Raw genomic sequence first — 25,434 nt, 5'->3', positions numbered from 1 at the left:
TGATGCCACTGGTGCAAGCCCAGGCAAAGGCAACCTGCAAGTGTGCCACACATTCTGGCACCAACATTCTGTGACCACAGAACAATACAGAGCACAACAAGCATCTTTCCTCACTCCCACCCACACATATGGACAGTCCTCCAGCTCCAGGACAGGCCTCTGGGCCCCCAGGCTTCAGCAACTGGGCTAAGACTTCTGTACTTCCAATCAACTTCAGGCTTTGATCTTTGCTATTGATTCCAGACTAGCCAATGAAGGGATCCTGCAGCTCGAACTCTGAGCGTATTGAATGACTGGTCCTCGAGCTTCCTGCTCGCATAGACGTGCGCCGATCTGGGATGGGCATGAACATTGAATTTTCCAACTTCCGGTAATTCCCCCCCCCCTCCCTTTCCCCATCCCAGTTTCACTCTGCCCCCTCCTCCAGCTGCCTATCACCTCCCTCATGGTTCCGCCTCCTTCTGCTACCCATTGTGCTTTCCCTTATTCCTTCTTCACCTTTCCTGCCTATCCCCTCCCCCACCCCTTGATCTTTCCCCTTACTGGTTTTTCACCTGGCACCTACCAGCCTTCTCCTTCTCACCCTCCCCCCATCTTCTTTATAGGGCTCCTGCCCCCTCCCTCTTCATTCCCAACAAAGGGTCTCGGCCCGAAATGTTGACTGTCCGTTTCCACGGATGCTGCCCCACCTGCTGAGTTCCTCCAGCGTGTTGTGAGTGTTGCACCAATCTGGGGTATTGCTGGCCTTCGTGCACGAAGCGAATGTCATGGACCCAGTTGCAAAAGGGAGTGTTGAGTCCTTGGTCTAATTGTTGCAAGACTGGGGCTAAATGCAGGCAAATGGGACAAGCTCGCTTTGGCAGCTTGGATGGCACAGGTCAGTTGGACTGAAGGGCCTATTTCTATGTTGTTTCCAGTCCTCTCAGAGTATCCTTAACTCTAGTGATTCTTGAAGGACCACTATTCATGCCTTCACAATCTCTTTAGCTACCTCTTTCAGAACCCTCTGGTGCAGTCTGTCTAGTCCAGGAGGCTTTTCCACCTTCAGGCCTTTCAGCTCCTCAAACACTAATACCAACAATCTAGCAATCTTAATTTTGCACCTTCCTTCCACCCTGCCCAAATTCCTGAATGACACATCTGCGACACTTACAGACTGCCCAGCACAATCCTCACTAATTTGATGTGATGCATAACGGCACATTTCTCTGTTCGTTTCAATGTACGTGTGACAGATAAAGCTAATCTTAAAATCTGTCTTTAATCTCTTCACCATTAACTCGGCCAAAACTGGAGTTCTATTTGTAGTTCTTGGCACCACACCATCGGAAAGACTTAATTACACTAGAGAGGATTCAAAGGAAATTAACAGGATACATCTTTGTTTTATTTTGTAACAAAATCAGACACAGATTTAATACCACTGACCTCTGTCATGAAATTGGTTAATGAAACGTGGCAGCAGTACATTGTAATACATAAGGGAAATTACAGTGGTATGAGAGAGGAGTTGGCCAAAGTAAATTGGAAGGAGCTGCTGGCAAGGATGTCAGCAGAGCAGCAATAGTATGTCTATCTGGGAAAGACGAGGAAGGTGCAGGACATGTGTATTCCAAAAATGAAGAAATACTCAAATGGTAAAATAGTACAATGGTGGCTAACAAGGGAAGTCAAAGCTATTGTAAAAGCAGAAGAAAGGGCATACAACAAAGCAGAAAATAGTGGGAAGATAGAGGATTGGGAAGTTTTTAAAAACCTACAAAGAGCAACTAAAAAAAAATCATTAGAAAGGAAAAGATGAAGTATGAAAGCAAGCTAGCAAATAATATCAAAGTGGATAGTAAAAGTTTTTCAAGTATCTTAAAAATAAAAGAGAAATGAGAGTGGATATAGGACCGCTCGAAAATGAGGCAGGAGAAATAATAACAGGGGACAAGGAGATGGCTGATGAACTAAATGAGTATTTTGCATCAGTTTTTACTGTGGAAGTCACTGGCAGTATGTCTGGTGTTGTAGTGTGTGAAGGAAGAGAAGTGGGTGCAGTTCGTGTTACAAGAGAGAAATGCTCAAAAAGCTGATAGACTAAAAGTCACCTGGATCAGAGCAACTGCACCCTAGAGTTCTGAAAGAGGTAGCATTAGAGATTGTGGTGGCATTAGAAGTGATCTTTCAAAAATCATTGGACTCTGGCATGGTGCCAGTGGACTGGAAAATTGCAAATCTCACTCCACCTTTTAAGAAAAGAGAAAGGCAGCAGAAAGGAAGTTATAGACCAGTTAGCCTGCCCTCAGTGGTTGGGAAGATGTTGGAGTCAATTGTTAAGGATGAGGTGACAAAGTACTTGGTGACACAGGACAAGATAGTACAAAATCAGCACGGTTTCCTTCAGGGAAAATCCTGCCTAATGAAACTGTTGGAATTCTTTGAGGAGATTACAAGTATGACGGATAAGCAGGATGTAGTGGTTGTTATATATTTGGACTTCAAGAAGGCCTTTGACAAGGTGCCACACATGAGGCTACTTAGCAAGGTAAGATCCCGTGGTATTACCAGAAAGTTACTAACATGGTTAGAGCATTGGCTGATTGGTAGGAGACAGCAAGTGAGAATAAAAGGATCCTTTTCTGGTTGGCTGCCAGTGACTAGTGGGGTTCCGCAGGGGTCGGTGTTGGAACAGCTTCTTTTTATGCTGTATATCAATGATTTAGATGATAGAATAAATGGCTTTGTTGCCAAGTTTGCAGATGATACGAAGATTGGTGGAGGGGCAGGTAGTGTTGAGGAAACAGGTAGGATGCAGAAGGACTTAGACAGATTAGGAAAATGGGCAAGAAAGTGGCCAATGAAATATAACGTTGGAAAATGCATGGTCATGCACTTTGGTAGTAGAATAAATGTGTGGACTATTTTCTAAATGGGGAGAAAATACAGAAATCTCAGGTGCAGAGGGACTTGGGAGTCCTTGTGCAGAACACCCTAAAGGTTAACTTGCAGGTTGAGTCAGTGGTGAGGAAGGCAAATGCATGTTAGCATTCTTTTCAAGAGGTCTAGAATACAAGAGCAAGGATGTGATGCTGAGGCTTTATAAGGCACTGGTGAGGCTTCACCTAGAGTATTGTGAACAGTTTTGGGCCCCTCATCTTAGAAAAGATGTGCTGGCATTGGAGAGGGTCCAGAGGAGGTTCACAAGGATGATTCCAGGAATGAAAGGGTTATCATACGAGTAATGTTTGATGGCTCTGTGTCTGTACTCACTGGAATTCAGAAGGACGGGGGGAGGAATTTCGAATAAACAGAGTAGATGTGAAAAGGATGTTTCCCATGGTAGGAGAGTCTTGGACAAGAGGGCACAGCCTCAGGATAGAGGGGCGCCCTTTCAAAACAGAGATGCAGAGAAATTTCTTTAGCCAAAGGGCTGTGAATTTGTGGAATTTGTTCCTACATGCAGCTGTGGAGGCCAGGTCGTTGAGTGTACTTAAGGCAGAGATTGATAATGTTCTTGATCGGACATGGCATCAAAGGTTACGGGGAGAAGGCTGGGAACTGGGGTTGAGGAGGAGACAGAAAAAAAGGATCAGCCATGATTGAATGGCAGAGCAGACTCAATGGGCCAGGTGGCCTAATTCTGCTCCTATGTATTATGGTCTTATAATAATATAAGCTATAGATTACAATAAGAAGCACATAAAAAGTAAATAGTGCAAAAACAGAAGAGAAAAGATGCAGAGGAGTAATCTGATTGGGGTATATTATGAGGTAAGTAATGAGAAAAGCAATAAGAAGAAAAGAAGAAATAAGAGGAAGCTAACCAATAATATAATCAAGGAACAAAAAGTTTTTTTCAGATATATAAAGAGTAAAAGAGAAGCAAGATTGTATATTGGGCCGCTGGAGAGATCATAATGGGGGACGAAGAAATAGTGGACAAGCTTAATAAGTATTTTGCACCAGTCTTCACTGTGAAAGACAACCTGAAAATTCAAGAGTGTCAGGAGGCAGAAGTGAGTGTAGTTGCTATTACTAAGAGCAGGAGATGAATGATAATACCAATGATGATAATACTAAGGGAGTTTGGGAAACTGAAAGGTCTGAAAGTAGATAATTCACCTGGACCAGATGGACTATACACTAGTCATAGTCATACTTTATTGATCCCGGGGGAAATTGGTTTTCGTTACAGTTGCACCATAAGTAATTAAATAGTAGTAAGACCATAAATAGTTAAATAGTGATATGTCAATTATGTCAGGAAATAAGTCCAGGACCAGCCTATTGGCTCAGGGTGTCTGACCCTCCAAGGGAGGAGTTGTAAAGTTTGATGGCCACAGGCAGGAATGACTTCCTATGACGCTCTGTGTTGCATCTCGGTGGAATGAGTCTCTGGCTGAATGTACTCCTGTGCCCAACCAATACATTATGTAGTGAATGGGAGACATTGTCCAAGATGGCATGCAACTTGGATAGCATCCTCTTTTCAGACACCACCATCAGAGAGTCCAGTTCCGTCCCCACAACATCACTGGCCTTACGAATGAGTTTGTTGATTCTGTTGGTGTCTGCTACCCTCAGCCTGCTGCCCCAGCACACAACAGCAAACATGATAGCACTGGCCACCACAGACTCATAGAACATCCTCAGCATCGTCCGGCAGATGTTAAAGGACCTCAGTCTCCTCAGGAAATAGAGATGGCTCTGACCCTTCTTGTAGACAGCCTCAGTGTTCTTTGACCAGTCTAGTTTATTGTCAATTCGTATCCCCAGGTATTTGTAACCCTCCACCATATCCACACTGACCCCCTGGATGGAAACAGGGGTCACCGGTACCTTAGCTCTCCTCAGGTCTACCACCAGCTCCTTAGTCTTTTTCACGTTCAGCTGCAGATGATTCTGCTCACACCATGTGACAAAGTTAGAGGCTTTTAAGAGAGGTTTGGATATCTACTTGGATGTAAGGAAGACGGAGGGATATGGACGTGGTGTAGGTAGGAGGGATTAGTGTCTGGGTGTTTTTGATTTGCCTTTTAGCTGGTTTGGCACAACATGGGCTGAATAGCCTGGGTTTCATGTTGTACTGTTCTATATTCAATGTAAATAGGGAGTCTGATGCGGAAGGACTTAGACAGATTAGAAGAATGGGCAAAGAAATGGCAGATGGAATACAGTGTAGGGAAGTGTATGGTCATGCACATTGATAGAAGGAATAAAGGCATAAAGTATTTTCTAAATGGGGTGAAAATTCAAAAAGTCAGAGGAGCAAAGGGACTTGGGCGTCCAGTACAGGATTAATTTGCAGATTGAGTTGGTGGTGAGGAAGGCAAATGCAATGTTGGCATTCATTTCAAGACAACTAGAATATAGAAGCAAAGGTGTGGAGATGAGGATTTATAAGGCACTTATCAGACTGCACTTGGAGTTTTGTGAGCAGTTTTGGGTCCCTTATTGAAGAAAAGATGAGTTGGCATTGCACAGGGACCAGAGAAGATTCATGAGAATGACTCCAAGAATGAAAGGGTTAAGGTATGAGTTGCATTTGATGGCTCTGGGACTGTACTTGCTGGAGTTTAGAAGGCTGAGAGAGGATCTCATTGAAACTTGTTAAATATTGAAAGGCCCAGATAGAGTGGATACAGAGAGGTTGTTTCCTATAGTGGGGGATTTTTGGACCTAATGGCACAACCACAGAATAGAAGGATGTCCATTTAGAACAGAGATGACGAGGAATTTCTTAGCTAGAAGGTGGCGAATCTGTGGAATTTGTTGCCACAGACGGCTGTGGAGGCCAGTTAATTGGATATATTTAAAATGTGGTTTGATAGGTTTTTGATTGGTCTGGGTGTGAAAGGATACAGGGAGAAGACAGGAGAATAGGGCTGAGAGGGATAACAAATCAACCATGATGGAATGGCAGAGCAGACTTGATGGGCCAAAAGATTTAATTCAGCTCCTTTGTCTTAGGGTCTTATGGTCTTAAACATTTCCTCCTGCCGGGGTCTAAACAAAAAGAATAGGTTTACAGTAAGGAATTGTTTCACCCAGTTGAAATCTGAACATACAGCCTGAACAGCTGGTAGAGGCAGGTTACATTTAAGATGCATTTAAATGAGTTCTTGAAATGCCTTGGCTCGAAGGCTGTGTCACATTCTAGCAAGTGGGATTAGTGTTAATTGGTACTTGATATTTGGCATGGATATTGTTTGATTCTGTAATCATGAGGACATTAACTAGAATGTTAACTCTGTTTCTTCTCTGTGGCTGCTGAGAATTTTGTAAGTTTTCTGTTCTTACTTCAGCATCTCAATATTTTGCTTTTATTGGGATGTTTTTTGCAAAGCTTTTCCATGGAAGCAATATTATAATAGTCTCCATATACAACATTACATTGTGGTGATTCCACCATAACGGTTGTTATGATCTGCTTAATCGGTTATTATTCTTCATTCACCTTTTTGCTCCCCATCCCTCATCTTCCGTCCACCACTTCCCACTCTAATGGCCATTGAACTCACGGTGAAGGTGTACAACGAAACGGAACCTCGTCTGAAGGAGCTGAGGCCCTTTCCCGAGCTGCTGAAGGCAGCTGAACAAAGGCTGCACGAGTGTGAGGAAAAGCTCCTGAGTCGCAAGAGAAGGTTCCCTGACTTATCCAAAACACTGACTGAGCTACAGGTGAAGGTGCCATTTCTAATGCGAAAACCAGTAATTGGTGGATGGATGTTAGCACAGTTGTTATCAGTTGAGTGCTTCGTCTGCCCAGCCTTTTGTAGCTTCAGTCTTGTGTGTACAAGAGTTTTTCTGGAGCCTTGGGACACAACACTTATTGATATTACTGTATATTGTGCAATGTCAGTAGCAAGGTTCTAGAAACAAGTGCTGAAATTGTGGATGGATTTCTAGTGATTGTTTTGCTTTATCTCTTTCTGCACTGTGTTTTCCATTTACTCTCTCTGCTCTGTCTTTCTGTTTTACTTACAAACCTGTAGTTGTTGCTAGTAATTTCAGCATTTCCTTGTGTGGCTTTCAGAAAGATTGGCGATCTTGTAGAAACCCTACATTTGTACCTATGTTGCAGGCCAGTGACCAGAGTTACAGAGAAAAATCCCCTTCGGAAAACTTGGAGTCTTTAAGGGAAGAGAAGCACACGTTGCTCCAGGCTTTGAATGTTCTTTCCTGGTAATCTCTCAACCATTTTAAATCCTGTTTCAGCTAATCTTTTTCATTGCATGAGCTCATCAGATCATTTCAGAACCCGTCAATAAATCTTTTCTAATTTTGGTTTACCAGATGTGAATACACACGCCACATACTGTAGTTCAGCAGTGAAGCAGATGACATACACTGGTAGCTCCCTCCTGATGCTCAGGGATTTCATTCTATATTATAAACACAGGAGATAGTGCAGATACTGGAAATCCAAAACAACACACAAAAAAATGTTGGAGGAACTTAGCAGGTCAGGCAGCACCTATGGAGGGGAATAAACTGTTGACATTTTGGACCAAGTCCCTTCTTCAGGACTTTTTGCCATTTTATAATTTATGAAGCCCAGTTATGCTGATTTAAATGTCTTAAAGAGTGGATCTTGTCTCCTTTTGATCTCCAAAGTAGTTACTCACTGATGCTAATTACAGATCCCTCTTGACTCTTCTGTTGAAGAAGATGGGGGTGAGGGGTCACTCCCTCCAACAAGCAGTCAAGTCCTTGTCAAGTGCAGCGGAAGAAAGCAGCAATTGGATTTGGATTAAAAGGAAAGGCAACAACTGGGCTGCAGGATGAAGACAGGAGGGTATGGAACTGAGGGGGGTGTATCTGGGATGCCAGGTAGCACCGTTGAGCCCTCTGGAGCGTCGTGGGCTTATCAACGAAACGTCAAAGAAGGAGGGTGCCCACCTGATGACCCCGATGACGTACCTACCCTCCCTCCTTGTCACCACTCTAAACCCACTGCCAACATCGAGAGTGCCAACTTACCATAGGGATTGAAACATCAAGTCCTAGTAGCACGCTGGAGGAACTCAGCAGGTTGGGCAGCATCCATGGAAATGATTAGTCAATGTTTTGGGCCAGAACCCTTCATCAGGACTGAAGAGGGAAGGGGCAGAGGCCCTATAAAGAAGGTTGGGGGAGGGTGGGAAGGAGAAGGCTGGTAGGTTCCAGGTGAAAAACCAGTAAGGGGAAAGATAAAGGGGTGGGGGAGGGGAAGCAGGGAGGTGATAGGCAGGAAAGGTGAAGAAGGAATAGGGGAAACACAATGGGTAGTAGAAAGAGGCGGAACCATGAGGAGGGAGGGGGCAGGGTGAAATAGGGATAGGGGAAGGGAGGGGGAGGGAATTACCAGAAGTTGGACAATTCAATGTTCATACCAAGGGGCTGTGGTATGAACTAGCCCTGAATAGTTCTGACCAGAACTTGTACTTACAGCCACTTGTTAAAGTCAACAGCCCATTAAATGTTCTTGCCATTTCTTTCTTCCTCCTCCATCTCCTGTCTCAAACTCGTCAACTTTTGTGTTTAGCAAATAGTTGCTGAGGCTGTCATGGCTCTTAAACTGGTATGTCTGAACCAGCTGAGGAAGGGGGCAAGGAGAGAGTGGGCATTATTTGACAACAATGATAAAAATGGTTGGGTTATGTTTGTCAGTAAATGCTGATTCAGAAAAGAAAAGCGAGTGACTTTAATTTTCGCATTATACGAGTCATCATCTTGGTTGCTTCTGATGTGAAAATGGTAAACACATATTTGCCTCCTGGATTTAGGTTTACGACACATAGAAAAGGGGGCTCAGGAGGGGTGTTGGCTGCCTACCCAGACGGAATATGAGGTGTTGCTCCTCCAAACTGAATTTGGCCTAATCATGGTAGTAGTTGAGGCTGTGGTCCAACATGTCAGAATGGGAATGGGAAGTTAAATTGAAATGGGTGGCCTCTGGGAGATAATGGCTTTTTTGGTAGGCAGAGCAATGGTGCCTCAAACCTGATGGCATGAACATTGGTTTCTCTAGCTGCCATTAATTTCCCCCCCCTCCTTTCTCCTTCTCTCTTTATCCATTCTTCATTCTGGCTACCCTCTTTCTTCTCCGCACCTGCCCATCACCTCTTTCTGGTTCCTCTCCTCTATTTTTCCATGGTCCATTGTCCTTTCCTTACAGACTCCTTCTTCTTCAGCCCTTTACCTCTTCCACCTATCCCCTCCCAACTTCTTTCTTCATCCTTCCATCTTCTCTCTCACCTGTCTCACCTATCTCCTGCCAGTCCTTCTCTTCCCCCATCTTCTTATTCTGGCTTCTTCCTTCCTTTCCAATCCTGATGAAGGGTCTTGGCCCGAAATGTTAACTGCTTATTCCTTTTCACAGATGCTGCCTGACCTGCTGAGTTCCTCCAGCATTTTGCGTGTGTTGCTCTGGATTTCCAGCATATTCAGAATCTCTTGTGTTTCTGCAAAAAAAAAAGCATTGATTCCTTGCAGATTTTTCCATGTACAGCTCCCTCACTCTTCCTGCAGAAAAGCTCTGGGTTTTTATGGAATGGGGCTGCTAGCCCTGTGCCCAACCCTCTTCCTTTCACAGCCAGGCTTGGGACTGTCCATGGCAGGGTAATTTTATTTGCACTATTTATTTATTTTGCAACTTGTAGTAATTTTTTTTTCTTGCACTGTACTCCTACCATGACCTAACAAATATTATGATGAATGTCTTTGATAATCCAGCTGCGCCATCGGAAGTAGTGAATGTGGGTTCGATTGCAACACTTAAGAGAACCTTGCATAAGTACATGGATGAGAAGGGTATGGTGGGCTATGGTCTGAGTGCAGGTTGATGGGAATGGGCAGAGTAACAATTTGGCAAAGACTAGATGGGCCAAAATGCCTGATTCTGTGCTGTACTGCTCTACAACTCTATAATAATCATGATTCTGGTTCTGGTCATTTCATACAAACAGGGAAAATTGTAGCAGGAATCCTTTAAGTTTGCTGCACCAGTTAATGTACTCATCCAATGGTGAATCTGTGAAATTCATTGCTACAGATGAGTGTGGAAGCTAAGTCATTGGGTATATCTAAAGCAAAAGTTGGTGGGTTCTTGATTAGTAAGAATGTCAAAAGTTATAGGGAAAAGACAGGAGAATGGGGTTGAGAGAGATAATAATTCAGCCATGATGGAATGGTGGAACAGACTTATAAGCCAAAGGGCCTAATTCTACTCCTATCTCTTAAGGTTTTAAGGTCTTTAACACTTGGATCCTCTGATTGAAGGGGTACAGTTGTGAAGGAAGTCCACATCTAATCATGCTGACATTCGGCATCAAAAAATAAAATCCCATTAACATCCTTCATTTAAGATTACCTTAATGGGGATTTGTAATTGGTTTCTGTAGGCCTTTAATTGCCAATAATCTGATCATATCCTCTTTGCAGTTGACCTGGATTGGATCTTCTTACTCAAACTGAATACCAGAGTTCTTTGAACACAAGACCTTTTCAATTGCTGCCTGCATTTCACATTGAGATCATCATTGACTAAATCTATTTGATGGCAATGTCGGCTGGATTCAAATCTAGTATACAAATAGGAGCCTGCCAAAGAAATTCTAAATACTTTTGTTTTAGTTGGTTAGCAATTTTAATAACCAGTGTACCATTGATAGGAGTATGCACATTTTCCAATTGCATTCAGGTTCTTTTTCCCTTCCCCATTCTGGCTTCCCTCTTACACCTGCTCTTCACATCATCTGCTAACCACCTGCCTCTGATGCCCTCTTCCTTTCCTTTCTTCTTCAGCCCTTTACCCCTTCCACCTATCACCTCCCAGCTCTTACTTTATCCACTTCGCCCATCCACCAGCTTCCCCCTCACCTGGTCTCCTATCATCCTATCACCTTCTTGTTTGTTCTCCATCTCATTCGCCCCCCCCCCCCACCACCACCTTCTTATTCTGGTTTCTTCCTCCTTCCTTTCCAGTCCTGGTAAGAGGCATGGGCCCAAAATGTTGACTTGTTATTCCTCTCCCTAGATGTTGCCTAACCTGCTGAGTTCTTGCAGCATTTTGTGCACATTGCCTCTGCAGAACTTATTGTGTTTAGATTACCTTTCTAGCTTGAGTGCATTAAAGAATTTCAATCATTATTGATCGAAGGAAGCTAAAGGAGGTTGATATACAAAACCAAGAGCTGAATGAGACAATGGCAAAACAAGAAGAAGCAGCTTTACTCAGCAACTGCCAACTGGAAGAGCGATCAAGGGAATCTGCAGCTCTGAGCCGGCAGTTGGAAGCGACATTACATGATGTCAGTGAAAAGGTATAAACATATCCCGCGCTGGAAGCTGTTAGATTTTCTGTTGGTGCTTGCCTTAACCAAAAAGTGAATTGTATTTTCCTTTAAGGGTAGGTATAAATGCAAACCAAAAATTTTTCCCAGATGAGATTAATTTGTTCTTAGGTGCTGCTTGACCTTCTGAGTTCCTCCAACATTTTGTGTGCGTTGCTCTGGATTTCCAGCATCTGCTGAATCTCTTGTGTTTTTGGTTTGTGCGTGACATAAGAGTGACCCATGTAAAATGTTGGAGGAACTCAGCAGGTCAGGCAGCATCTGTTGAGAAGAACAAACAGTCAGCATGTCATGCTGAGACCATTCATCAGAAGAATGACATTTGAGACCTGTGAAATTCATTAAAGAATTCAAGAACACTATAAAATAGGAGCAGGAGTAGGTCAGGCCCACTGATGCCTGACCCACCATTGACAATGTCTATGTTGTGCTAGTTTATCATCACCCTCAATTCCTCAATCTTTCAAATACTTATCTACTGCCATCTTAAATATACCTAATGGTCTGGCATCTGCCACTATCAGGGTCAAAGAATCTAAGTTCAATTTCAAGTTTATTGTCATTCAACCAAATACATGCACACCACTAAATGAAGCAACATTCCGTCGGACCAAGGTGCATGACAGAGTACATATAACTCACACACATAACACAAAGTAATGTTGCCACAAATACTGTAAATTAACAAATAATTATGTGCATTTATGACACAAGACTTGGGTAGTGGCCAAGAGTTTAATAGTCTCACAGCCTGGGGGAAGAAGCTGTTTCCTATCCTAACAGTCCTTGTCCTAGAGCTACAGTCCCTCCTGCCTGATATATGGGGGTAGGTCGGTATAAAAGAAATTGTTGGATAGATTAGAGAGAAGAATGGATGGAAATTCCCTATCCTCAGAGATAAGAAATTTCCCCATACTTCATTTTCAAATGACAGGCCCCTTATTTTACAGGTATGCACCCTTGGGTGGCGGGGTGGAGATGCATCTCTATCTAAGGAGGTATAAGACGATCCTTCCCTCCGCTGGCCTGTTGGTCACCCTTGGGCAAGGTGTAGCATGTGATCAGGTGGTGGATGGTCATATGTCCTGGTTACGCAACCACTGATGCCAGGCAGACAATCTCTGAAGAGTATTGATAATGGCTGGAGTCAGCTATCTTGTAAAGACACCGCTCAGAAGAAGACAATGGCAAACCACATCGGTGGGAATATTTGCCAAGAATAATCATGATCATGAAATGACCATGATCGCCCATATCATAGGACACAGAACATAACAAACCCTTGTTCATGGCTATTCCATTCAGCATTTAGCCTGTCAAACTCCTTTAGGATCTACATGTTTGATTAAGTTCACCCATCATTCAATTTCTCACTAAAGTTGAGTGATAAAAGTTTCACTGTACCCTTGTTGTTTCCTTTGGCATGGTTGTGATACCCCCTTGTTTATGGGTTTTTAAATCTAATTCCTCATTGATTAGACATGTTCCCTTCCCTTTCGCAGGTTAGGGAGATGAAAGACCAGGCTGCAGCTAGAGAACGAGCATTTCAGAACAGGATACTTGGACTGGAATCAGAGTTAAATAGGACGACAAATGACCTGAAACTGCTTCAACAAAGCAAAGATCATGTGAGTTTTGTATACGTCATACATCGGTCAGTGTAAACACATCGGTCAGTGTTAAGGAGGGTACGGGCTTCACTGAGGAAACATCTGCAAGTTGAAGAAAAGAGCATGAAGCAAAATTACATTTATTCAAATGGGGGCGGAGCAAGAATCTCAAGTGAAATCTGTGGGGAAGCTGAGAAATCACTGCCAAAATATTTGAAAGGATCGTGCTACCTCTACGAGGGGTGATTGATAAGTTTGTGGCCTACGGTAGACGAAGTCAATCTTAGAAAACCTAGCCCATTTATTTTTCAACATCGTCCCCTCTACATTTACACACTTAGTCCAGCAGTCGTGGAGCATTGGGATCTTGGACCTCCAGAATGTGTCCACAGCAGGGGTGAGTGATAACTTCGTAGCCTAAGGTAGAAGGAGATGAGTTATACAGCTCTCGTTACATGCACATGCAGTTCAACTCTTTGAGTGAAAATGCAGAAAGTTTGAACTTAATAACTCATCTCCTTCTACCTTAGGCCATTTCTGGAGGTCCAAGATGCTGACTTCTACAAAGGAGGGATCCATATGCTCCACAACAGCTGGACTAAGCGTGCAAATGTAGGAAAAATAAATGTGCTAAGTTTTCTAAAATTGACCCCTTCTACCTTAGGCCATGAACTTATCAATCACCCCTCGTATATCCTTGGCACTATTCTGCCTGTTGACAATAACAGTGGTTTTATTGCCATACCACTCCTTTCCTGTTTTACTTCGGAATGTGATTTCTGTACTGTTTGCTCCCTGTTGGACATCTAAAGTAGATGGTGGATGAAAATCTAATGAGATAAATGAATGATGCAGAATCTAGTGATAATTAGCAGCAAAGCAAAAGGAATGCACAAATCAATAAATCATCAAGCAAAACCAAATCTTCTCAAACTGGCTTGCAGAATACCTCAGACTAAATCCATTTGTTGTGTCTGGTAAAAAGAACAAACTCCATATACTTTGTCATCCAGCTTCTTTTGTATGATGATATATTTAGCAGCAAGGCTTGAGTGAGTATATCGGTACTGGTGCCACAGTAGTGTAGTGGTTAGTGTAATTTTATTACAGCTCTGGGGTGTTCTGAAGTTCAGAGTTCAGGGGTTCAGAGTTCAGTTCCAGCACTGTTCTAAAAGGAGATTCCATACATCCTCCCCATGGAATGCATGTGCTTTCTCCAGGTCCTCTGATTCCTTACACTGTCCAAAGACATACCAAGTTAGTTAATTGACCATTGTGAATTGTTTCATGACTAGGTTAGGGTTAATCAGATTTGTCAGAGATTGCTGGGGCAGCATAGCTCAAAGTATGTTAGTCACTTTTTTTTCATTTTCCAGCATCTGCAGTTTTATCTGTTTTCTGCTAATAAGTATTCATACTAGTGGTTTATTATTGTCATGCATACCAAGATACAGTGAAAAGCTTTGCATGCTATCCAGACAGATCATGCCATGTATAAAGGCATCAAGAGAGTGAAAAGTGGAACACAGTGTAGCAGGCACAGAGAAAGGGCAGTTCACGTCAACAAAGTGCAAAGGCTGTGACGATTTCAAGGTTCAAGTTTATTTGTCACGTGTATATTGAAATATACAGTGAAATACACTGTTTACGTTAACAATCAACCCACCCGAGGATGTGTGTGCTGGGGCAGCCTGCAAGTGTCACCTCACACTCTGACACCAACATAGTATGCCCACAGCACAATACAGAACACAACAAGTAACTACAGCAAAACGGGCTCTGTTCCTGGACACAGGATGCTGGAACTCCAGAGGTACACACACAAAATGCTTCAGCAACCAGGCAGGTCAGGCAGCATTTATGCAGGGGAGTAAACAGTTGATGTTTCGGGTTGAGCCTCTTCATCAAGACTTCCTTCCTCCCTGACGAGGTAGATTAAGAGATCTTTGGTGCAAGAAAGGAACATTCAAGAGTCTGATAGTAGTTGGTTGGAAGCATCTTTGAATTTGCAAGTACATGCTCACAAGTTTTTGTATCTATTAATAGATTTTGAATCAGTACTTAATTTTGGCATAAATATGGCAGGCCAAAGGACTGGTCAAGAAAGGTCTGTGAGGTGAGAAACAGTGTTAATGTTGAATAAAGAAACAGAATTATAGAGAATGATGAGCTGAATGGAACAGCATGAGACAACATTGTACCAAGAGAGAAAGTAATCAATGTCAGGTGGAACAAATTCTCTGTACACATTGTGTGCACCTTTGGGCCCCTTACCTAAGAAAGGATGGGCTGGCATTGCAGGGGGTCTAGTGGAGATTCATGAGTATGATCCAACAATGACAGTTCGCTGTTGATGGCTCTGTACCTGTACTCACGAGTTTAGAAGAGTGATCCAGGGAGGGGGAGGATCTCATTGAAATCTATAGAATATCGAAAGGCTTCGACAGAGTGGATGTGGGGAGGATGTGTCCTATAGCGGGGGTGTCTAGGACCAGAGGGCACGGCCTCAGAATGAAAGGACATCCCTTTATAACACAGGTGAGGAGGAATTTCTTAGCCAGAGGGTGATGCACCTGTGGAATTCATTGCTGCAGACAGCTGCGGAGGCCAAGTTACTGGATATATTGAAAACAGAGGTTGATACGTTCTTGATCAGTAAGCACGTCAAAAGTTATGGGGAGAAGGCAGGAGAATGATGTTAAATCAGTCATGATGGAATGGTAGAGCAGACTCAATGAGCTAAATGGTCTAATTCTGATTCTCAAAGAGCAGTTAAGATCAAGAGCATACTACCTGTAAAGATAATGGAACGACCTTCAGCAGTAATTTTCAAAAGCTAATTGGAGCTGAACTTGAAAAGGCCTAATCTGCAAGTTAAGATGGAAAGGTGGATGTGGGTCAAATTGGAGAAAACTTGCAAAGAGCCAGTGGGTAAAACAGTTTGTAAAGACTCTTTGATCCATTAGTTTTCAAGTTCTTCAAAAGCAAAACAATGTAGATAAAGCTCTCCAGTGTTCTCTCTATAATGAAACTTTTCTTTCCAAGCTCAAGAGATGACTCTTGCTTCCTCAGGCTGATCTAAATCATAAGATGCGTCTGCAGGAGTTGAATCTCAGCCTCGAACAATCTGAGAATCAGAATCAGAGCATCCAGAACTACATCCAGTTCCTCAAAACATCCTACACAACGATGTTTGGAGACGGCGTAACAACAGATCTTCACACCGAGCTGATGCTTGACAATCTTCCCACAACTCTCTCCTCAACTGCATGACAATCCTTCCAGATGAGAAGTATCAAAAATCAGGTTCATTGAAGGTCATGGAAATTGCTAATGATGTGAACATTGTGCTGCTGTCAACTATGATTAAACTGAATACCTTAAATGTTTTTTTAATAACTTGAAACTGATTTTAGTAATTTAATTTAAGACGCTTTAATGGATCCTCATAATTTTGTTCATAACCTATTCAAACAATATTGTTTCCTACTTAAAAATAAGTTAATCTCCTGTGCTGTCAACTGGGATACAGAGTTCTATAAATAACAATTTTCATAATCCTGTGCATTATTTTCAGGTTTAAAATATTGATGATGTGTAAGGTTTTGTGAAATCGTGAGTTCAATATCATCTTTTTGACTCCCTTTTGTATTTGACATTTTCCCTTCTTGCCCATCTTTGAGTTTATTGACAACTAGACCAGGTGGTTCATCCTTCACCTGTCTCAATTCCATTGTGCTTGATGGATATCTCCTAGGGCAGTAGCCTCTGCTCATACCTCCCGTGTCTTAAAGCAAATTGTGTCTTAGGAGTCAGAGACGAGACTGCAGCTGCTGGGATCTGGGCGGCACGGTAGCCTAGCCATTAGCTTAATAATTTACAGTGCCGGAGACCCAGGTTCAATTCCCTCTGCTATGCATAAGAAGTTTGTATGTTTTCCTGTGCCTACATGGATTTCTTCCTGCATTCCAAAGATGTATGGGTGAGTAGGTTAATTGGTTACATCGGGTAGTGCAGGTTCGTTGGGCTGGAAAAGCCAGTTATTGTGCTGTATCTCGAAATAAAATAAAACCTGGAGGTTTGTTCCTGGCATATCATGAGCTCCACACTTGCATGTTTCCTGAGCCTGCAGTTGGCAATAGGATGAAATCTGACAAACTCTTTCCCATGTTGGCCACATTCTCAATGTAGTCCACTCACTCCCTCCGGATCGAAGCTGTGGGAAACCAAGTGGGTCAAAGTTGCACCCATCCCTTTGCCTTTGTTTCTCGTTTCTTCACACACCCTCCCTCGGCTCCCTTTTTCTCCCCAATGACTGGAGGTTTGGGAAATCTGTAAATGAAAAAAAGATTGGAAAAGAGCAGACCAGGCAGCATTGTTGGGGTGGGGTGAGGTGCTGGAAACCTGGATCAACACACAAAAGCTGGAGGAACTCAGTGAGTCAGGCATAATGTGAGTGAGAACAGTCTTTGCCCCAGAGTAGGGGAGAACAAAGCTAGGAACCATTCATTTAGAAGTAAAGGAGAAGGATTTAAATGCGACCTGAGGGGAAGATTTTTCACACAGAGGGTGGTGAATATATGGAATGAACTGCCAGGGGAAGTGGTTGAGGCAAGTACAATTGTGTCATTTAAGAAACACTTGGACCGAATGCAGGAAGTTGGCACTGGCTAGGTGGGCACTGTGGTCAGCACGGTCTGGTGAGCCAAACAGCTTGTATCCAAGCTTTATTGCTCTATGACTCTAGACTGTATCACAGTTGTAAATTACTGATTTTTAAATTTGCCTTGGGTATGTCTGCACCTTGCAATAATTAATTCTTTGGAAGTAATGTTTTGGCTGGGACATTGTTTGAGATATTTTGAGGATGTACAAAGTGCTAAATAAATACAAATAATTATCCTAAGCATACTGACAAAACATTCATGTATTCTTAGACATAAGGGATTCTGCAGATGCTGGAAATCCAAAGCAACATGCACAAAGTTCTGGAGGAACTCAGAAGGTTAGGCAGCAGCTATGGAAAAGAATAAACAGTTGACCTTTCAAGCCAAGACCCCTCATCAGAACTGGAAAAGAAGGGGAAGAAGCTTCAATATGAAGATGGGGAGGGAGGGAAAGGAGCTTTGTTGAGCACCTTTGCTCTGTCTGCAACAACCAGGAATTCCTGGTGGCCAACCATTTTAATTCCACTGCCCATTCCCATTCTGACATGTCAGTCCATGTCTTCCTCTACTGCCATGATGAAGCCCCTCTCGGGATGAAGGAGTAGCTCCTCATATTTCATCTGGGTAGCCTCCAACCCGATGGTGTGAACATCAATTTCTCTAATTTCAGGTTGTTTCTCACCGCTCCCCCTCCTCTACTTTTCCATTCCTCATTCTGGCTCCTTACCTTTTCTCTTCTCCTCACCTGCCTGCAGCACCCCCTGGTGCCCTCCTGTTCCCCTTTCTCCCATGGTCCATTCGCCACTTCTATCAGACTACTTCTTCTCCAACCCTTTACTTCATCCACCTAACACCTCCCCGCTTCTTACTTTATCCTTCTCGCGCCCATCCACCTGGTTTCACCATCACCTTCCAACTCGTACTGCTTCCCCTCCCCACCTTCTTCTTCCCCCTTCCCTTCCAATCCTGATGAAGGGTTTCAGCCCAAAATATTGACTCCTTATTCCTTCCCATGGATGCTGCCTGACTTGCTGAGTTCCCTCTGCATTTTGCAGGTATTCCTAGAACAAGCTGGTAAATTGACAAACACTAAAGGCTGCACTGAGTGACAGTGATAGGACAGGGTGGGAATGATTATTTAATTTCTCTGTCATTCAGCTCTGGGACCTGTATTGCTTTGTCTAACTGAGACTGAATTAGAAGACATAATTAGCAAATATACACTGTCATTAAATCAGAAATTCCTTTCATACATCTTGTTCCCTCCACCCTGATAATTCTGCCTAAATATTGATGGCTATGACCTTAGACATATTCGCTCACCCGCATCCAGCCTCACTGGCTATGCGATATTGTGTTGTTCCTTACTGATTGCCCCCTAATACTATTATCTAGACATCATAGACAAAATACAGCAGAAAATCAGGCTGTTGGGCCCATCTCTTCCATGCCAAACCATTTAAACTGCCTCGTCCCATTGACCTGCACCAGAACCAGAGCCCTCCATACCCCTACTATCCATGTACCTATCCAAACTTCTCTTAAACAACATCAAATTCAAATGCACCACTTGTGCTGGCAGCTCATTCCACACTCTCACCACCCTCCGAGTGAAGAAATTTCCCCTCATGTTCCCCTTAAACTTTTCACCTTTCATCCTTAACCCATGACCTCTAGTGGAAAAATAAAAAGCCTGCTTGCATTTACCTTATCTATACCTCTCATAATTTTGTATACCTCTACCAAATCTCTTCTCAATCTTCTACGTTCCAAGGAATAAAGTCCTAACCTATTCAATCTTCCTTATAACTCAAGTCCTCCAGACCCAGTAACATCTTTGTAAATTTTCTCTGTACTCTTTCAGCATTATTTACATCTTTCCTGTAGATAGATGACCAAAGGTGCGGCATTACAATGGAACTTAACAGCTCATCTGTGGAAACAGCTTAATTTCTACCTTTATAATGTCTCTCATTTTCCTTTTCAAGGTTGACGGGGTTCTGTTGGAGCCCCTGACCTGGAGCTACACTCAAACTTCGGTTCTTTGCAGCAGTGGGACCTGCTCACAGGGGCTCATCACCAGCTGCTTTTGATACCCCAAAGACGCAGCCGAGAAGATGAGCACGCCTTTGGGGATCCGAGAGTTTGCGGCCCTGTGGATGAGCCGGCTCTGTGCCAGTACCACCAACTGAAGCACTGCTGGAGAAAATGGATCATCAGGATCAGCTGTTGGGAGCTCAGCAAATCCTCCTCCTCTCTCCAATTCTTGAGTCGGAGAACTTCAAGAAAGAAAGCGACGCAGCAAATCAGCGAGCTCTTTTGTTATGTCTGCCCTCTGGCTGTGAAAGGGTGACACCTCTTTGTTCCTTTATTGGGGAGAGAGAGAGAGAGAGCCTGTGGTATGTCAAAGGTTGAGGTGAACAATTAGTTTTTGTTGGACTGCAGCTCATGGTCTTTCTTGGGGGCTTTGCTATTGCTTGCTTTATGGGTGGAAGGTGCTGACGCTTTTTTTGTGCTGAAGTAAATGGGGGAGGAGAGGGTCATTGCTCTGCTAGTGCTTCTGTGTGGGGGGGAGTACGAGAGGGCTTTGGGGTTGTAATGTTTTTAATTGTCACTCATTATTTGGGCACTCTTCTGTTTATGTGGATGTCTGTGAAGAACAAGAATTTCAGGTTGTATGCATTCTCTGATATTAAATTGAACTACTGAACTATTGAAATTAGACCTTATCAACATCTTATACAACTTTAACATACAGTGTTACTCCATGGTAGGATTTTTCCAGCAAAGAGGTAGCCATTGTCGGAGGGAAGAGCACATCATTAGCCAAATGTTCTTTGCAATCATAGAAAGTTAATCACACAAAGCAGCCATTTCATTCCCTGAGTCTATGCTTGCAAAAATCAACAGCAATTATAAATAATAATTCAACTAATTCCATTCTAAAGGCTTTAACATTTAACATGCTTGATGATCGTTATAAAGATGAGATGGTAAACAATGGTCTGTATTCAATACTTAGCATGCGCTTTGATTTTTTTAATCATTTCCCCTAACCCACCTTGTCACTATTTACCACACAGCCACTCCTATTGTTTATTTATGATTTACAACCACCTTATTCTTTAACTGACTAGACAAGAATCACTGGAACAGAGTGAAGAGTTTTGAGAGGTTGGTGTTGAGACAGATTGACAACAACATCTCCGCCACGATCCCCATCAGCACAGGTCCATCACAGGGCGGTGTGCTTAGCCCCCTGGTCTGCTTGCTTTATTGATTGTGTGGCTAAGCACAGCTCCAAAGCCATATTCAAGTTTGCTGATGACACCACTGTTGTTGGCCGAATTGAAGGAGGTGACAAATCAGCATGTTGGAGGGAGTTGGAAAATCTGGCTGAGTGGTGCCACAACAACAACCTCTTATTCAGTGTCAGCAAGACCAAGGATCTGACTATTGACTTCAGGAGAAGAGAACCATTGGTCATGATCTCCATCAGCACAGATGCTCCACAACGCTGTGTGCTTAGTCCCCTGCTCTACTCACTTTACTCTTATGACAGTGTTGCTAAGCAACAGCTCCAATGCCATGTTCAAGTTTGCTGAGGACACCACTATTGTAATCGCAATCAAAGGTAGTGATAAACCAGCATATAGGAAGAGATTGAAAATCAGGCTGAGTGGCGTCATAACAACATCCTCTTACTTGTTGTTAGCAAAACCAAGCAGCTGATTATAGACTTCACTAGAAGGAAACCAGAGGTCCATGAGCCAGTCCTCATTGGTAGATCAAAGGTGGAGAGGGTCAGCAACCTTAAATGGTGTTACCATTTCAGAGAACCTGTCCTTCGCCCAACACGCAAGTACAATTATGAAGAAAGCACAGCAGCACGTTTCTACTTCCTTAGGAGTTTGCTAAGATTTGGCATAATATCTACAACTTCGACTAACTTCTATGTGTGGTGGAGAGTATATTGACTGGCTACACCACAGCCTGGTATGGAAACACCAATGTCCTTGAATGGAAAATCCTGCAAATATCTGGGAGTTCAGATACATAATTCCCTGAAATTGGCGTCACAGGTGGGCAGGGTTATAAAGAAGGCTTTTGGCATCCTTGCATCCATAAATCAAAGTATTAAGTATCGGAGTTGGGATGTTATGGCAAGGTTGTATAAGACATTGGTGAGGCCAAGTTTGGAATATTGTGTGCAGTTCTGGTCACCTAACTATAGGAAGGATATCAGTAAGATTGAAAGAGTGCAGAGAAGATTTGCTACGATGTTGCCAGGTCTTCAGGAATTGAGTTACAGGGAAAGATTGAACAGGTTAGGACTTTATTCCTTACAGCGTAGAAGAATGAGGGGAGATTTGATAGAGGTTTAAAAAATAGTGAGGGGTATAGACAGACTAAATGTGAGTAGGCTCTGTCCACTTAGATTAGGAGAGATAAACACGAGAGGACATGGCTTTAGGGTGAAAGGGGAAAGGTTTAGGGGGAACTTCCTCACTCAGAGAGTGGTGGGAGTGTGGAACGAGCTGCCATCTGACGTGGTAGATGCCGGTTCACTCTTAAGTTTTAAGAACAAATTGGATAGATACGTGGATGGGAGAGGTCTGGAGGGTTATGGACTGGGTGCAGGTCAATGGGACTAGCGGAATAAAGTTTTGGCACAGACTAGAAGGGCCGAATGGCCTGTTTTCTGTGTTGTAGTGTTCTATGGTTCTATGGTTCTAATAGTCCATCATGGGTAAAGCCCTCTTCACCATTGAGTGCATCTACACAAGCGTTGTTGCAGAAAAACAATATCCATCATCAGGGACCCCAACCACCCAGGTCATGCTTTCTTCTCACTTCATCAGGAAGAAGGTAACAGGAGCCTCAGGACTCACACCACCAGGTTCAACTACTCAACTGTCAGGCTCCTGAATCAAAGAGAGGTTAACTTTACTCAACTTCACTTGCCCTATCATTGAAATGTTCCCACAATCTATGAACTCACTTTCAAGGACTCTTCACCCCATGTTCTCAATATTTATTGCTCACTGATTATTATTAGCTGAGGTTCAGGCATAGCAAAGCACACTCATTTCTCATTTGCTAGGAACTTTCAGTCTATTCTATTGGTGTTTAGTATTGTGGCTTTCTGAAGATATACATAGATATTACTGTGTAGCCCTAATTGTTTAATGCTATTATGTAGTGACTTTGGGATGACACCAGTTGTAGATATTACCGTTGGGACAATGCATGCCTTGTTCATATTCCAAAGTCTTTCAGTTTCATCTTTAAATTCAGCATATTTCTGGTGTTTTTCACTTAATGATTTCTGTATGTTGTGTGTGTTTGGAATGACGATATCTATTTAAATTTTATTTTATTGAGATACAGCCCTTCCAGCTGCACTGCCCAGCAATTCCCCAATTTAATCCTAGCCTAATCATGGAACAGTTTACAATGGTCAATTCGTCTTTCAACCAGTATGGCTTTGGACTTTGGGAGGAAACAGGAGCACCCGGAGGAAACTCACACGGTCACAGGGAGAATGTACAACATCTTTGGAGGCAGTGGCAGGAATTGAACCTGGATCACCTGTACTGTAAAGAGTTGTGCTAACCACTATGCTACCATGCTGCCTGTAGCTATTAATATTAATATCTGTTAATTAAGTTTTCTCTCTTGTTTATCCTGTATTATTATATCTGGACAGTTATTATGGATTGTCCTATCTGCAATAACTGATCAGTCATAATATAACTTATGGGATTCTAACTCTAAAACTGGATCCGGTTTGTATTTATAGAAAGGTATGATTTCATTTAGGAGTTTGTATGTTAAAGTAAGATTTTGGTGAATGATGTTTGCCACTTGATTATGCCAGTGTAAGTCATCAGATTGAGTTAAATTTCAACAGGATCTTGTAATGTGTTGGATTGTTTCTGGTTATAGTCTTGAATTTGTTGGTCTTTTGTTATATATTTTTGATGATTTTTTTGGGTTAACCACCGGGTCCTGTATTGCCACAAGGCTTCTGTTTCTGGGAAGAGGTCTCCAACTCTGAGCTAGACGTTTGACCCTTACTTGTTGACATCTAGTCTGCTCAGATTGTGGAGATGTCTTCCATGGAGGGTCATGCTCTTCCATTGGTTAACTTTTTCTTCAATAGTGATAATGTCTTCATTTTTCTGGGTTGTGCTCTCATTTGTTTAATGGTGTATACGTCTTTTCAGAATTGCATATATTTGCGTGGAGTACTGAATCCTGTTTTTGCTGGTGAAAATATATCTTTAGAAGTTTTATCTGACTATTGTGTAGATTTTTAATGTCTGTTATCCCTTTACCCCTTCTGCACCTTTGTTGTGTTCAATCACATGGTATTTGTCTCCATCTGCTGGTTCCTCTCTGTATCGCTGGTCAGTCACATACAGAATCTAATGATTCTTGAAAGATCATTGCTAATTCTTCAACAACAGCTACTTCTTTCAGAACTCTTGGGTGTCATCCATCTGGTCCAGGTGACTTATTTACTTTCAGATGTTTCAGCTTCCCAAGCCTCTTAGTAGTAGCAACTGTGTTCGCTTATATCCCCTGACACTCTCAAAATTCCACCATACTGCTAATGTCTTCCACAGTGAAAACTGATGCAAAATACTTATTCAGTTCATCTACCATTACCTTGTCCCCCCCATGACTACCTCTCCAGCACCCCATTTTCCAGCGGTCTGATATCTACTCTCGCCTCTCTTTTATTCTTTATATGAGGGGTGATTGATAAGTTTGTGGCCTAAGGTAGACGGAGTCAATTTTAGAAAACCTAGCACATTTATTTTTCAACATAGTCCCCTCCTACATTTACACACAGTCCAGCGGTCATGGAGTATATCGATTTTGGACCTCCAGAAAGTGCCTACAGCAGGGGTCATTGATAAGTTCGTGACCTAAGGTAGAAGGTGATGAGTTATACAGCTCTTGTTACATGCACATGCAGTTCAACTCTTTGAGTGATTATGCAGAAAGTTTGAGGTTAATAACTCATCAGGGGTGATTGATAAGTTTGTGGCCTAAGGTAGAAGGAGATAAGTTATTAACTTCAAACGTTCTGCATAAACGCTCAAAGAGTTGATCTGCATGTGCGTGTAACAAGAGCTGTACAACTCATCTTCTACCTTAGGCCACACACTTATCAATCACCCATCTGTGGACACTTTCTGGAGGTCCAAAATCGATATACTCCATGACCGCTGGACTGTGTGTAAATGTAGGAGGGGACTATGTTGAAAAATAAATATGCTAGGTTTTCTAAAATTGACTCTTTCTACCTTAGGCCACAAATTTATCAATCACCTCTTGCCTATCTGAAAATATTTTCAGTATCCACTTTAATATTATTGGCTAGCTTAACTTCTTATTTCATCTTTTCCCTCCTTATGGTTTTTTGTTGCCTTCTGTTAGTTTGTAAAAGCTTCTGAATCCTCTAACTTCCCACTAATTTTTTCTCTATTATATGCTGTCTCTTTTGCTTTTATATTGGCTCCCTTGTCCACCACGGTTGCATCATCCTGCATTTAGAATACTTCTTCTTTGAGATGTAACTATCCTGCACCTTCTGAATTACTCCCAGAATCTCCAGCCATTACAGTTCTTCTGTCACACCTGCTGGTGCCCCCTTCCAAACAATTTTAACCAACTCCTCTCTCATACCTCTGTAATTCTCTTTACTTCACTGTAATACTGATACATCTGACTTCAGCTTCTCTCTCTCAAATTGCAGGGTGAATTCTATCATATTATGATGACTCACTCCTAAAGGTTCTGTTACCTTAAGCTCTTTAATCA

At 42.6% G+C, this 25,434-nt stretch overlaps 1 protein-coding gene across 1 annotated transcript in view; it reads left to right on the top strand.

Moving 5' to 3' along the window:
- Positions 1–16,210, top strand: part of LOC140206259 (protein BCAP-like) — a 79,442-nt gene extending 63,232 nt beyond the window's left edge. Inside the window, exons 14-18 of the mRNA XM_072274586.1 lie at positions 6,514–6,666; positions 7,070–7,170; positions 11,129–11,291; positions 12,824–12,949; positions 16,004–16,210. Coding sequence (XP_072130687.1) covers positions 6,514–6,666; positions 7,070–7,170; positions 11,129–11,291; positions 12,824–12,949; positions 16,004–16,204 — 744 coding nt within the window. The 3' untranslated portion in view covers positions 16,205–16,210. The remainder of the gene's footprint in view (positions 1–6,513; positions 6,667–7,069; positions 7,171–11,128; positions 11,292–12,823; positions 12,950–16,003) is intronic.
- The last annotated feature ends 9,224 nt before the right edge of the window (positions 16,211–25,434 follow it).

This window comes from Mobula birostris, chromosome 12 (assembly GCF_030028105.1).
Source record: "Mobula birostris isolate sMobBir1 chromosome 12, sMobBir1.hap1, whole genome shotgun sequence".
In the NCBI taxonomy this organism is placed as follows: Eukaryota; Metazoa; Chordata; class Chondrichthyes; order Myliobatiformes; family Myliobatidae; genus Mobula; species Mobula birostris.
The sequence above is the reverse complement of the archived record's forward strand: the minus strand, read 5'-3'. Positions and strand labels throughout refer to the sequence as shown.